This window comes from Spermophilus citellus, assembly GCF_964194105.1.
Source record: "Spermophilus citellus genome assembly, chromosome: 15".
Classification (NCBI taxonomy): Eukaryota; Metazoa; Chordata; class Mammalia; order Rodentia; family Sciuridae; genus Spermophilus; species Spermophilus citellus.
The window spans coordinates 23384166-23398346 of record NC_138195.1 but is presented as its reverse complement, the minus strand read 5'-3'; the positions used below and the strand labels follow the sequence as shown (position 1 = coordinate 23398346).

At 39.6% G+C, this 14181-nt stretch overlaps 1 protein-coding gene across 1 annotated transcript; it reads left to right on the top strand.

The window, feature by feature from the left end:
* Window positions 1-64: 64 nt before the first annotated feature.
* On the top strand, window positions 65-14050 carry LOC308634092 (uncharacterized protein; the record flags this gene model as incomplete). Its single annotated transcript, XM_081267652.1, has 9 exons — window positions 65-220; window positions 4089-4146; window positions 4241-4392; window positions 7312-7369; window positions 7464-7615; window positions 10535-10592; window positions 10687-10838; window positions 13762-13819; window positions 13914-14050. 9 exons carry the CDS (start codon window positions 65-67, stop codon window positions 14048-14050), a joined length of 981 nt encoding a protein of 326 aa, XP_081123778.1.
* Window positions 14051-14181: the final 131 nt, after the last annotated feature.

The following is a 14181-nucleotide window of genomic DNA, read 5'->3' as shown; positions in this document are numbered from 1 at the left end:
CCATTCTTGTACTGTTTATTGACTTGAAATTACAGAGAGTTTCATGTGTATTTTACTTTTTTTCATGAAAGCAAAATGTGACCCGGACAAGGAAGAAAATCAAGCCTCACATGACAACAATGATTCTCATAAAGGAGCAGAATGTATATTTTGGGCTGCTCCTGTCAGAATCAAAGTTAAGAGCTTGCATGATACTCCTCCTTCGTCACCTGACATGAAGGTAAGGCTCCTTGTAACAAATTTTTCCCACTCCCCCTTTTTAACCTATCATCCTCCATATCCTTATAATGGTGATACTGATCCTAAAAAGAAATATAAGGCCCCTAGTAGTTCACAATAGCAAATGAGTATAGCACCAAGAAAGAATTATGTGCAGGACTGAGATTTGTAGATGTTGGTAGAAGAAAAGATTGTCATGTATGCTGTTGTGGAGGGAAAGAAGTAGAAAGAAACCAAATGAATAGCTGAAAGGTGAATTTGAATGTTAGAAGGCAGAAAAATAGGAAGTAGTCTTTAATGAAGAGCAATATAACTATGTAGATTGAATAAGAAAGTGAACACAAAGGACGTACTGCAAACAACAGAATTAGTGAAGTGAAGGATAGCAGTAACTGTAGACAAGGGTCTTCTGAAACACTTGAAATTCATGTCAACTAAGAAGTGAAAGAAATATAATTTGTCTTTCTAGTTTTAGGAGTAACCACCCTCCTGATTTCCATAGTGTCTATAATAATATTCATACTTACAGATTAATTCTAGATAGGGCAGAGGAGTGGGAGGGAAAAGGTGAGGGCAGGGCATTAGCAAGGATGGTGGAATGTGATAGACATCATTATCCAAAGTACAAGTATAAAGGCATGAATTGATGTCAACCTACTTTATATACAACTAGAGATGTGAAAAATTGTACTGTATATGTGTAATAAGAATTGTGATGCATTCTGCTGTCATTTATTTAAAAAATCAACAAAAAATAATATTCATCCTCAACAATAATGTTGAAGAATTCCTATTCCCCATATCATCATTGTAGTTTATTTCTTGTATTCTTAAATATTGCCTTTCTGAATGGGGTAAGATAGACTCTGAATTCAATTTTGATTTGCATGTTCCTGATGGCGAAAGACAGTGAATAGCACTTCATATAAATGCTGAGCAATTATACATTTTCCTTTGTGACCTCTCTATTCATGTGCCATTGATTAAATGGGTTGTTTTTATTTCCAGTGCTGAATTTCAGTCTTATTTTATACCTAGTATACCAGTCCTTTGTCAAAGATTAACCAGCAAGGATTTCCCTCCATGCAATAAACTTTCTCCTTACTTTGTTAATAGTTTCATTTGCTCTTCTAAAGATTTTATTTGAGTGCACTTCTGTTTGTGTCTTTTTGCTATTATTTCCTCTGCTATAATATTCCTGTTCGTAAAGCCTTAGTCTAGTTATATGATGAGATGTTTCCCCGGATTATCTAGAAGCATTAGCAGCACATCTACTCTGAATCTATATTTTGTATCTGCTTTGTGTTATCTTGTGCATGGGGAGATATAGAGATCTATATCATTCTTCAACATATGGATATCCATTTTAACCAATACCATGTGTTTTTCGATAAAGTGCCTTATGGTTGAACATGAGTTGAGTTCATTGTGATATAATCATACATGCATTTTGTTGGTACCATTTCAGACCCAGGTTCCTCCCTTTCCTTTTTCTCCTCCCTCACCTTCCTCTCTTCTACTAGATACCTTTACACTCCTTTAATTTTTAATTTTTAATCAGTGCTTATTGAGATACATAAAAGTGGAGGTCACCATGATATACTTACACATGGAGGTCAAGTAATTATGTCACATTCTTTGCACATTCCCTCTACGAATCTAACCTTTCTCCTTCCCCATCAGTCATTTTCTACTTCACTAATCTTCCCTTAACTTCATGATATCCATTCCAACATTGTTCTTCTTCTGTTGCTTTAGCTTTGCCTATGAGAGAAAACTTTTCTTTGCTTGATTTTCTCATTTCACTTATTGTATTTTGTACGACATTCTCCAATTTCATCCATTTATTGGCTGATAGAAAAATCTCATTCAAAAAGACAGAGTAAAACTTTTCTATGTATATATACCACATTTATATTCCATTCAGTACGTCTTGGCTACTTGTTTTGCTATAGACATTGATGTATTTGTATCCCCATTTGTCTGCTGATTTTACAACTTTGGACAAACACAGAGGAGTATATCTCCACATGGTGGTTTCATTCCCAGTTTTTTGAGAAATCTCCATTCTCCCTCCCAGAGTGTTTGCACCAACTTGTCGTCCCACCAACAATGTGTGAGTGTACCTTTTCTCCAACCTTTATTGTCTATATTCTTGATATTTAACATTCTAACTGAATTCAGAGGAAAATCTCTGTGTAGTTTTGACTTGCATTTCCTTGATTACTAGATATTTTGATCATTTTTTTCTTACATATTTAATCATTTATGTTTCTTCTCTTGAGAAATGTTTGCTTAGTTCTTATTCATTGACTTAATTGTGTTCATGATATTAAATGTTTTGTATTCTTTATATATTCTTATTTATTCCCTCTCAGGGGAGTTGTAGATAAGATTTTCTCCTCTTCTGTAGGTTCATTCTTCAATCTCTTTATCATTTCCTTTGTTGCCAGGTCCTTTTTCAAGAAACTTTCTTTTTCCATGCATTTGTTCTTGACATTTCTGTCCAGGAATCAGATGACTGCAAATTTGTGGATCTGTCTTTGTGTTTTCAGTCAGTTCTGGATTGTTTTAATGCCAGGGTCACGCTGTTTTCCTTACTATTGCTCTGTGTTATACTTTGAAATTGTGTATTATATTGCATTCTGCATTACTCTTATGTTTCAAGTTTTCATTTTCAATTTTTGGTCTTTTTTTCAATGATATGAATTTCAGGATAATTTTTTCCAGTTCCATGAACACCATCAGAGGTTTGATAGAAATTGCATAAAATCTGTGAATCACTTTCTGAATATAGATATGTTCCCAGCATCGTCTGCCTTTTCTTGAATATTAGATATTATCTATTTTCTGATGATTTATTTTTCTTCTTATTTTTGCTCTTGAGACTTCTTTAATTTCATTTTATCATTCTGCTATTTGCCTCTTTGAATTGCATTACTCCTACGTATGATTTTGCTTCTACTATAAATGGAGATGTTATCCTAATTTCAGTTTTAGTGTGGTTGTTTTTATTGTATGTGGATGTATTCTTCATATTTGTATTGTGAAGTTGTTTTTATTCCTAAAATTGCTGAAATTCTATATCCCATCTTATCTTCTTCTGGTAGAGCCTTGAGAATGTTCTCAAAGAGGATCACATGACCTGTACACAATAATTTGACTTCTTAACTTTTTATTTACTTTTCCTGTCTAATTGACTTCTTACTTTTTATTCACTTCCTCTTTCTAATTGCTCTGAATAAAATTCCATTGAGTGCCTTTAAATGTGAGATCTGGTGAACAAGCACACCTCATCCTTAGTTCTGAATCTAGAGAAAATGTCATAGATTTTCCACCATTCAACATGCCCTTTACTTTGGATTTGGAATACACAGACTTTATAATACTACAGCAAGTTTCTGATGTCCTCTGTTTTAAAAACTTCTCATTAAAGACTGTTGAATTTTGTTAGAGGCTTCTTCTGTCCTGTATCTCTGAGGTATACTGCATTTCTTGATTTCCATTGTTAAGCCATTCATGAATTTTATTGTATATAATTATGGAAATATGTTGTTGAAATTGTTTTGCAGTATTTCATGAAGGGTTTTGCAAATATCTTCAAAATGAATATTATTAAATCTATTTATTTCCCTTTTGTTTTATTATCCAAATTTCCTGTAAGTGTGATTTTACCTCATTGAGTGCATTTTCCAGTTACTTCCCTTTCGTATCCCTTGTTATCTTTTGGGGAGCATCAGTGTTGGTTCTTATTGGAAGGTCTGAAACAATTCAGCCATGAATCTCTTTGGTCCTGAGCTTTTGTTTTTGGAAGGCTGATTATTACTAGTTCAATATAATTGCTAGCATCCTGTGTTTTTCCTTCCCAGAATGCCCCTGAGGACAAAGAGGAAGTATGTGAAAATTTCCAGCAATCCAGGAATCATGGTAATGTCTTTGAAGTCTGCCAAATGTGCTCTTAATTGACTTACAATTACACAGATTTTCATGTATGTTTTACTTTGACTTCTTCCCATAACAGGTAAAATCGACCTGGGGAAACAAGAACACCGAGCCTCGCTGGACAACAATCGTTCTGAGACTGAGAGAGAACATGTGGTTTCCACCTCCCGTTCAGTACATACCACAAAGAAGGGCTTGCGTGATGCTACCCCTTCATCACCTGACCCCAAAGTAAGGCATGTTTTAATACTTGTTTCCCGTCCCCTGGCCACATCTTTGATTTCTTCTTCTGTTTTTTGTTTGTTTGTTTTTAGCATATCATCTCTTATATCCTCATAATGGTGACAATGATCCTACACAGAGGGCCCCTAACTCAGGGTCACAAAAGGAAATAAGTGTCTCACCAGGAGGGGCATAAGGACAGGATTGTGCTTTGTGGGAGTCAAGAACTGTCAGGCCTGCGAATGTGGAATAAAGAACTAGAAAGCAAAGCCAATAAATAGCTACTGGAAGCTGGAAGAGAGATTTTCATGCCCCCAAATAAACCTTTGTTTGAGTGCTGACTAGAGTTTTTCAGTCAAGAGTGGGCATTGGTACAGCTGGGCTCTTTTGAGTTTCAGGAGTCAGCTCCATTCTGATTCTCATAGTGGATGTAGTACTAAGCATCCTCACCAACAATGTTGAAGCATTCCTATTTCCACATGATCATCAGTGTGTATCATGTGTGTTCACAACATTACCTTCCCGAACGGGGTAAGATGGACTCGCTGTTGAAATTTGATTTGCATGTCCCTCATGTGTGAAGACTGGGATTGTTAGGACCTTGATGAGCTGAGCGATTAGCCATGTTCCTTTGTGTACTTCGTGATCATGAGCCATTGGGTAAATGGGTTGTTTGTCTTCCCAGAGCTCAGTACCTTTAGCTGTTTATATTTAGTATGGCAATCCACTGTCCAAGAGAAACTCCTAGGCTATATGCTTTCTCCTCACCCTGTGAATGGTTTTCTTTGCTGTTCTGCAGATTGAATTTGGATGCGCTCATGTTGACCACTTCTTGCGAGCACGTTCTCACGTGCAATATTCCTCTTCCTAAAGTCTTCTTTGATGCCTCTATTCGGAGGTGTTTCCCCTGTATTCCTTCCAATGGCTGCCATCTTTCTCATTTGTTATATGTAAGTTTGTTAGCCCTCTTGTGTTGTGTTGTGCATAAGGAGAAACAGAGACCTAGTTTCACTCTGCTTGGTATGGATATCCAGTTTGCCCAATTCCATCCGTTGTTTTGCTTTTGCATTGGATTAAACATGTGCTTGATAGTTGGGTTCCTATGGACATATTCATACATGTAGTTTTTTTTACACCATTCAGACCCTGGTTCCTCTCTCTTATTTCCCTGCACCCTCAACTGGCTCTAATCTACTGGTCTAACTACCATTCATTCATTTATTTAGTGGTTTTTTATAGATATACATTGAATTGCAATTCACCATGATATAATTTCATGCTTGTAGAGAATGTTCATCAACATTCCCTCCACTACCCTAACTCTTGTGTCCTCCCAAAGATCTTTATCTGCTCTACTAGCCTTTGCTTTCACTTCAGGATATCCATGCCTACCTTGCTCCTAGTAGGTTGCTTTACCTTCAGCCTCCATTGGAATCCTTTCAATGCTCCATAGTGTCCTATGACTTATTGAATTGAGCATGGGATTCTCCACTTCCTTCCACTCATCGAAAATGGTATAAGTTCATTCTTCAACATATACTAAAACTTGTTCGTGTGTATACGCCTCATTGTATCATCCATTCAATATGTCGCTGCTGCTAAGGGTTTATGCAGCTACAGACATTGATACACTTGTGTCCCTGCTGGTCAGCTGAACATAAAAGAGGCATGGATATCAAGATCCTGGGGTGGTTCCATTGCTTGTTTTTGGAGGAATCTCCATAGTGCCTCCCACAGTGGTTGACCTAATGTGTGGTTGCCCTAATGTGTGGTTGCCCTAATGTCTGTTGTTTTGCATCTCTGGAGCCCAAATTGCATCCCGAGGTGAATCCCATGGGATCCTAGTGGTGTCCTATCTTTTCCCTGTGCTTTGGAAAGTGAATTACCGATGTTTTACTAAGATCTTCTGCATTTATTTTCATGAGAATGATTGGCCTCAAGTTTTGTTTCCTGATGGGTCTTTGTCTGGTTTTGGAATCGGGGTGATGCGGCCTTCACAGAATGAGTCTGTCCGGGTTCCCTCCCTTTCTTTTTCATGGAATGGTTTCAGGGGTTTCCCATTAACTCTTTATCAAAGGACTGGTTGAACTGGGCTCAGCTTCCATCAGGTCCTGGGCTTTCCTTTGCTGGTAGGGTTCAGCGTATCTTCAATTTCATGGCTTGATTTGGATCTGTTTAAATTTCTGATGTGCATTTGTGTCGGCAATGCTGGTATAAGTTTCCCAAATAGTTTCTGATTATCCTCTCAATTTCATTGTGCTCCACGTTGATGGATCCTTTTCATTCCAAATTTCAGGAAATTGAGTCTTGTCTTCCTGTCTTTGGATAGTGTGCATAAAGTTTCATCAAATTTATGTTTAGTTTCAAAGAACCAAGTTTGTATATTGTTGATTTTGTTGGAACCTTGTTGTTTTCAGTTCTTAAAGTTTGGTTCTGATTTCAATTATTTGCCATCAAGGGCTGCATTCAGTGTTGATTTCTCCTTTTTCCATGGCCTTGAAATGTCATGGGAGGTTTGTGTTTGGGAGGTTTTCTGTTCTCTTAAGGAATAAGATCGGGGCTGTGAACCTTCTTCTCTGAACCACCTTCTGAGTAACCCTGGGTTGTGGATAGGTTGTGTGGCTCTTCTCAGCAACCTTGAAGTATTGTTTATTTCATCTCTCATGTCTTCTGCTCTCCAGTAGTTGATCGCTCAGTCCTTGGGGGCTTGAGAGGCTCCTGTGTTTTTATTCTACTGTTGATTTCTGATTTCATTGCATAAAAGTCTGATGGAACGCCAGGCATTCTCCCTAATTGTTTCCTATGAACTGATCCTTCCTTTGTGGCATCCGATGTGGTGTTTTTCAGAAAACTATCTCTGTGCTTCGGAGAAGAAAGTGTCTTTATAGTGCTTGCTAATTCCTGGCATCCTGTGTTTTTCCTTCCCAGAATGCCCCTGAGGACAAAGAGGAAGTATGTGAAAATTTCCAGCAATCCAGGAATCATGGTAATGTCTTTGAAGTCTGCCAAATGTGCTCTTAATTGACTTACAATTACACAGATTTTCATGTATGTTTTACTTTGACTTCTTCCCATAACAGGTAAAATCGACCTGGGGAAACAAGAACACCGAGCCTCGCTGGACAACAATCGTTCTGAGACTGAGAGAGAACATGTGGTTTCCACCTCCCGTTCAGTACATACCACAAAGAAGGGCTTGCGTGATGCTACCCCTTCATCACCTGACCCCAAAGTAAGGCATGTTTTAATACTTGTTTCCCGTCCCCTGGCCACATCTTTGATTTCTTCTTCTGTTTTTTGTTTGTTTGTTTTTAGCATATCATCTCTTATATCCTCATAATGGTGACAATGATCCTACACAGAGGGCCCCTAACTCAGGGTCACAAAAGGAAATAAGTGTCTCACCAGGAGGGGCATAAGGACAGGATTGTGCTTTGTGGGAGTCAAGAACTGTCAGGCCTGCGAATGTGGAATAAAGAACTAGAAAGCAAAGCCAATAAATAGCTACTGGAAGCTGGAAGAGAGATTTTCATGCCCCCAAATAAACCTTTGTTTGAGTGCTGACTAGAGTTTTTCAGTCAAGAGTGGGCATTGGTACAGCTGGGCCCTTTTGAGTTTCAGGAGTCAGCTCCATTCTGATTCTCATAGTGGATGTAGTACTAAGCATCCTCACCAACAATGTTGAAGCATTCCTATTTCCACATGATCATCAGTGTGTATCATGTGTGTTCTCAACATTACCTTCCCGAACGGGGTAAGATGGACTCGCTGTTGAAATTTGATTTGCATGTCCCTCATGTGTGAAGACTGGGATTGTTAGGACCTTGATGAGCTGAGCGATTAGCCATGTTCCTTTGTGTACTTCGTGATCATGAGCCATTGGGTAAATGGGTTGTTTGTCTTCCCAGAGCTCAGTACCTTTAGCTGTTTATATTTAGTATGGCAATCCACTGTCCAAGAGAAACTCCTAGGCTATATGCTTTCTCCTCACCCTGTGAATGGTTTTCTTTGCTGTTCTGCAGATTGAATTTGGATGCGCTCATGTTGACCACTTCTTGCGAGCACGTTCTCACGTGCAATATTCCTCTTCCTAAAGTCTTCTTTGATGCCTCTATTCGGAGGTGTTTCCCCTGTATTCCTTCCAGTGGCTGCCATCTTTCTCATTTGTTATATGTAAGTTTGTTAGCCCTCTTGTGTTGTGTTGTGCATAAGGAGAAACAGAGACCTAGTTTCACTCTGCTTGGTATGGATATCCAGTTTGCCCAATTCCATCCGTTGTTTTGCTTTTGCATTGGATTAAACATGTGCTTGATAGTTGGGTTCCTATGGACATATTCATACATGTAGTTTTTTTTACACCATTCAGACCCTGGTTCCTCTCTCTTATTTCCCTGCACCCTCAACTGGCTCTAATCTACTGGTCTAACTACCATTCATTCATTTATTTAGTGGTTTTTTATAGATATACATTGAATTGCAATTCACCATGATATAATTTCATGCTTGTAGAGAATGTTCATCAACATTCCCTCCACTACCCTAACTCTTGTGTCCTCCCAAAGATCTTTATCTGCTCTACTAGCCTTTGCTTTCACTTCAGGATATCCATGCCTACCTTGCTCCTAGTAGGTTGCTTTACCTTCAGCCTCCATTGGAATCCTTTCAATGCTCCATAGTGTCCTATGACTTATTGAATTGAGCATGGGATTCTCCACTTCCTTCCACTCATCGAAAATGGTATAAGTTCATTCTTCAACATATACTAAAACTTGTTCGTGTGTATACGCCTCATTGTATCATCCATTCAATATGTCGCTGCTGCTAAGGGTTTATGCAGCTACAGACATTGATACACTTGTGTCCCTGCTGGTCAGCTGAACATAAAAGAGGCATGGATATCAAGATCCTGGGGTGGTTCCATTGCTTGTTTTTGGAGGAATCTCCATAGTGCCTCCCACAGTGGTTGACCTAATGTGTGGTTGCCCTAATGTGTGGTTGCCCTAATGTCTGTTGTTTTGCATCTCTGGAGCCCAAATTGCATCCCGAGGTGAATCCCATGGGATCCTAGTGGTGTCCTATCTTTTCCCTGTGCTTTGGAAAGTGAATTACCGATGTTTTACTAAGATCTTCTGCATTTATTTTCATGAGAATGATTGGCCTCAAGTTTTGTTTCCTGATGGGTCTTTGTCTGGTTTTGGAATCGGGGTGATGCGGCCTTCACAGAATGAGTCTGTCCGGGTTCCCTCCCTTTCTTTTTCATGGAATGGTTTCAGGGGTTTCCCATTAACTCTTTATCAAAGGACTGGTTGAACTGGGCTCAGCTTCCATCAGGTCCTGGGCTTTCCTTTGCTGGTAGGGTTCAGCGTATCTTCAATTTCATGGCTTGATTTGGATCTGTTTAAATTTCTGATGTGCATTTGTGTCGGCAATGCTGGTATAAGTTTCCCAAATAGTTTCTGATTATCCTCTCAATTTCATTGTGCTCCACGTTGATGGATCCTTTTCATTCCAAATTTCAGGAAATTGAGTCTTGTCTTCCTGTCTTTGGATAGTGTGCATAAAGTTTCATCAAATTTATGTTTAGTTTCAAAGAACCAAGTTTGTATATTGTTGATTTTGTTGGAACCTTGTTGTTTTCAGTTCTTAAAGTTTGGTTCTGATTTCAATTATTTGCCATCAAGGGCTGCATTCAGTGTTGATTTCTCCTTTTTCCATGGCCTTGAAATGTCATGGGAGGTTTGTGTTTGGGAGGTTTTCTGTTCTCTTAAGGAATAAGATCGGGGCTGTGAACCTTCTTCTCTGAACCACCTTCTGAGTAACCCTGGGTTGTGGATAGGTTGTGTGGCTCTTCTCAGCAACCTTGAAGTATTGTTTATTTCATCTCTCATGTCTTCTGCTCTCCAGTAGTTGATCGCTCAGTCCATGGGGGCTTGAGAGGCTCCTGTGTTTTTATTCTACTGTTGATTTCTGATTTCATTGCATAAAAGTCTGATGGAACGCCAGGCATTCTCCCTAATTGTTTCCTATGAACTGATCCTTCCTTTGTGGCATCCGATGTGGTGTTTTTCAGAAAACTATCTCTGTGCTTCGGAGAAGAAAGTGTCTTTATAGTGCTTGCTAATTCCTGGCATCCTGTGTTTTTCCTTCCCAGAATGCCCCTGAGGACAAAGAGGAAGTATGTGAAAATTTCCAGCAATCCAGGAATCATGGTAATGTCTTTGAAGTCTGCCAAATGTGCTCTTAATTGACTTACAATTACACAGATTTTCATGTATGTTTTACTTTGACTTCTTCCCATAACAGGTAAAATCGACCTGGGGAAACAAGAACACCGAGCCTCGCTGGACAACAATCGTTCTGAGACTGAGAGAGAACATGTGGTTTCCACCTCCCGTTCAGTACATACCACAAAGAAGGGCTTGCGTGATGCTACCCCTTCATCACCTGACCCCAAAGTAAGGCATGTTTTAATACTTGTTTCCCGTCCCCTGGCCACATCTTTGATTTCTTCTTCTGTTTTTTGTTTGTTTGTTTTTAGCATATCATCTCTTATATCCTCATAATGGTGACAATGATCCTACACAGAGGGCCCCTAACTCAGGGTCACAAAAGGAAATAAGTGTCTCACCAGGAGGGGCATAAGGACAGGATTGTGCTTTGTGGGAGTCAAGAACTGTCAGGCCTGCGAATGTGGAATAAAGAACTAGAAAGCAAAGCCAATAAATAGCTACTGGAAGCTGGAAGAGAGATTTTCATGCCCCCAAATAAACCTTTGTTTGAGTGCTGACTAGAGTTTTTCAGTCAAGAGTGGGCATTGGTACAGCTGGGCCCTTTTGAGTTTCAGGAGTCAGCTCCATTCTGATTCTCATAGTGGATGTAGTACTAAGCATCCTCACCAACAATGTTGAAGCATTCCTATTTCCACATGATCATCAGTGTGTATCATGTGTGTTCTCAACATTACCTTCCCGAACGGGGTAAGATGGACTCGCTGTTGAAATTTGATTTGCATGTCCCTCATGTGTGAAGACTGGGATTGTTAGGACCTTGATGAGCTGAGCGATTAGCCATGTTCCTTTGTGTACTTCGTGATCATGAGCCATTGGGTAAATGGGTTGTTTGTCTTCCCAGAGCTCAGTACCTTTAGCTGTTTATATTTAGTATGGCAATCCACTGTCCAAGAGAAACTCCTAGGCTATATGCTTTCTCCTCACCCTGTGAATGGTTTTCTTTGCTGTTCTGCAGATTGAATTTGGATGCGCTCATGTTGACCACTTCTTGCGAGCACGTTCTCACGTGCAATATTCCTCTTCCTAAAGTCTTCTTTGATGCCTCTATTCGGAGGTGTTTCCCCTGTATTCCTTCCAATGGCTGCCATCTTTCTCATTTGTTATATGTAAGTTTGTTAGCCCTCTTGTGTTGTGTTGTGCATAAGGAGAAACAGAGACCTAGTTTCACTCTGCTTGGTATGGATATCCAGTTTGCCCAATTCCATCCGTTGTTTTGCTTTTGCATTGGATTAAACATGTGCTTGATAGTTGGGTTCCTATGGACATATTCATACACGTAGTTTTTTTTACACCATTCAGACCCTGGTTCCTCTCTCTTATTTCCCTGCAACCCTCAACTGGCTCTAATCTACTGGTCTAACTACCATTCATTCATTTATTTAGTGGTTTTTTATAGATATACATTGAATTGCAATTCACCATGATATAATTTCATGCTTGTAGAGAATGTTCATCAACATTCCCTCCACTACCCTAACTCTCGTGTCCTCCCAAAGATCTTTATCTGCTCTACTAGCCTTTGCTTTCACTTCAGGATATCCATGCCTACCTTGCTCCTAGTAGGTTGCTTTACCTTCAGCCTCCATTGGAATCCTTTCAATGCTCCATAGTGTCCTATGACTTATTGAATTGAGCATGGGATTCTCCACTTCCTTCCACTCATCGAAAATGGTATAAGTTCATTCTTCAACATATACTAAAACTTGTTCGTGTGTATACGCCTCATTGTATCATCCATTCAATATGTCGCTGCTGCTAAGGGTTTATGCAGCTACAGACATTGATACACTTGTGTCCCTGCTGGTCAGCTGAACACAAAAGAGGCATGGATATCAAGATCCTGGGGTGGTTCCATTGCTTGTTTTTGGAGGAATCTCCATAGTGCCTCCCACAGTGGTTGATCTAATGTGTGGTTGCCCTAATGTGTGGTTGCCCTATTGTCTGTTGTTTTGCATCTCTGGAGCCCAAATTGCATCCCGAGGTGAATCCCATGGGATCCTAGTGGTGTCCTATCTTTTCCCTGTGCTTTGGAAAGTGAATTACCGATGTTTTACTAAGATCTTCTGCATTTATTTTCATGAGAATGATTGGCCTCAAGTTTTGTTTCCTGATGGGTCTTTGTCTGGTTTTGGAATCGGGGTGATGCGGCCTTCACAGAATGAGTCTGTCCGGGTTCCCTCCCTTTCTTTTTCATGGAATGGTTTCAGGGGTTTCCCATTAACTCTTTATCAAAGGACTGGTTGAACTGGGCTCAGCTTCCATCAGGTCCTGGGCTTTCCTTTGCTGGTAGGGTTCAGCGTATCTTCAATTTCATGGCTTGATTTGGATCTGTTTAAATTTCTGATGTGCATTTGGGTCGGCAATGCTGGTATAAGTTTCCCAAATAGTTTCTGATTATCCTCTCAATTTCATTGTGCTCCACGTTGTTGATGGATCCTTTTCATTCCAAATTTCAGGAAATTGAGTCTTGTCTTCCTGTCTTTGGATAGTGTGCATAAAGTTTCATCAAATTTATGTTTGGTTTCAAAGAACCAAGTTTGTATATTGTTGATTTTGTTGGAACCTTGTTGTTTTCAGTTCTTAAAGTTTGGTTCTGATTTCAATTATTTGCCATCAAGGGCTGCATTCAGTGTTGATTTCTCCTTTTTCCATGGCCTTGAAATGTCATGGGAGGTTTGTGTTTGGGAGGTTTTCTGTTCTCTTAAGGAATAAGATCGGGGCTGTGAACCTTCTTCTCTGAACCACCTTCTGAGTAACCCTGGGTTGTGGATAGGTTGTGTGGCTCTTCTCAGCAACCTTGAAGTATTGTTTATTTCATCTCTCATGTCTTCTGCTCTCCAGTAGTTGATCGCTCAGTCCTTGGGGGCTTGAGAGGCTCCTGTGTTTTTATTCTACTGTTGATTTCTGATTTCATTGCATAAAAGTCTGATGGAACGCCAGGCATTCTCCCTAATTGTTTCCTATGAACTGATCCTTCCTTTGTGGCATCCGATGTGGTGTTTTTCAGAAAACTATCTCTGTGCTTCGGAGAAGAAAGTGTCTTTATAGTGCTTGCTAATTCCTGGCATCCTGTGTTTTTCCTTCCCAGAATGCCCCTGAGGACAAAGAGGAAGTATGTGAAAATTTCCAGCAATCCAGGAATCATGGTAATGTCTTTGAAGTCTGCCAAATGTGCTCTTAATTGACTTACAATTACACAGATTTTCATGTATGTTTTACTTTGACTTCTTCCCATAACAGGTAAAATCGACCTGGGGAAACAAGAACACCGAGCCTTGCTGGACAACAATCGTTCTGAGAGTGAGAGAGAACATGTGGTTTCCACCTCCCGTTCAGTACATACCACAAAGAAGGGCTTGCCAAAGCAATGGAGATAGCTAAACACAGATGAAACTTCTAAAACATGACCTAAAATAAATCTTTCCTCCCTTTAATTTATTTATCAGGTACTTTTTTACAGTGATGCAAAGATGAAACAGAAAATCACAACCAAGAAGTGGAGGTCATT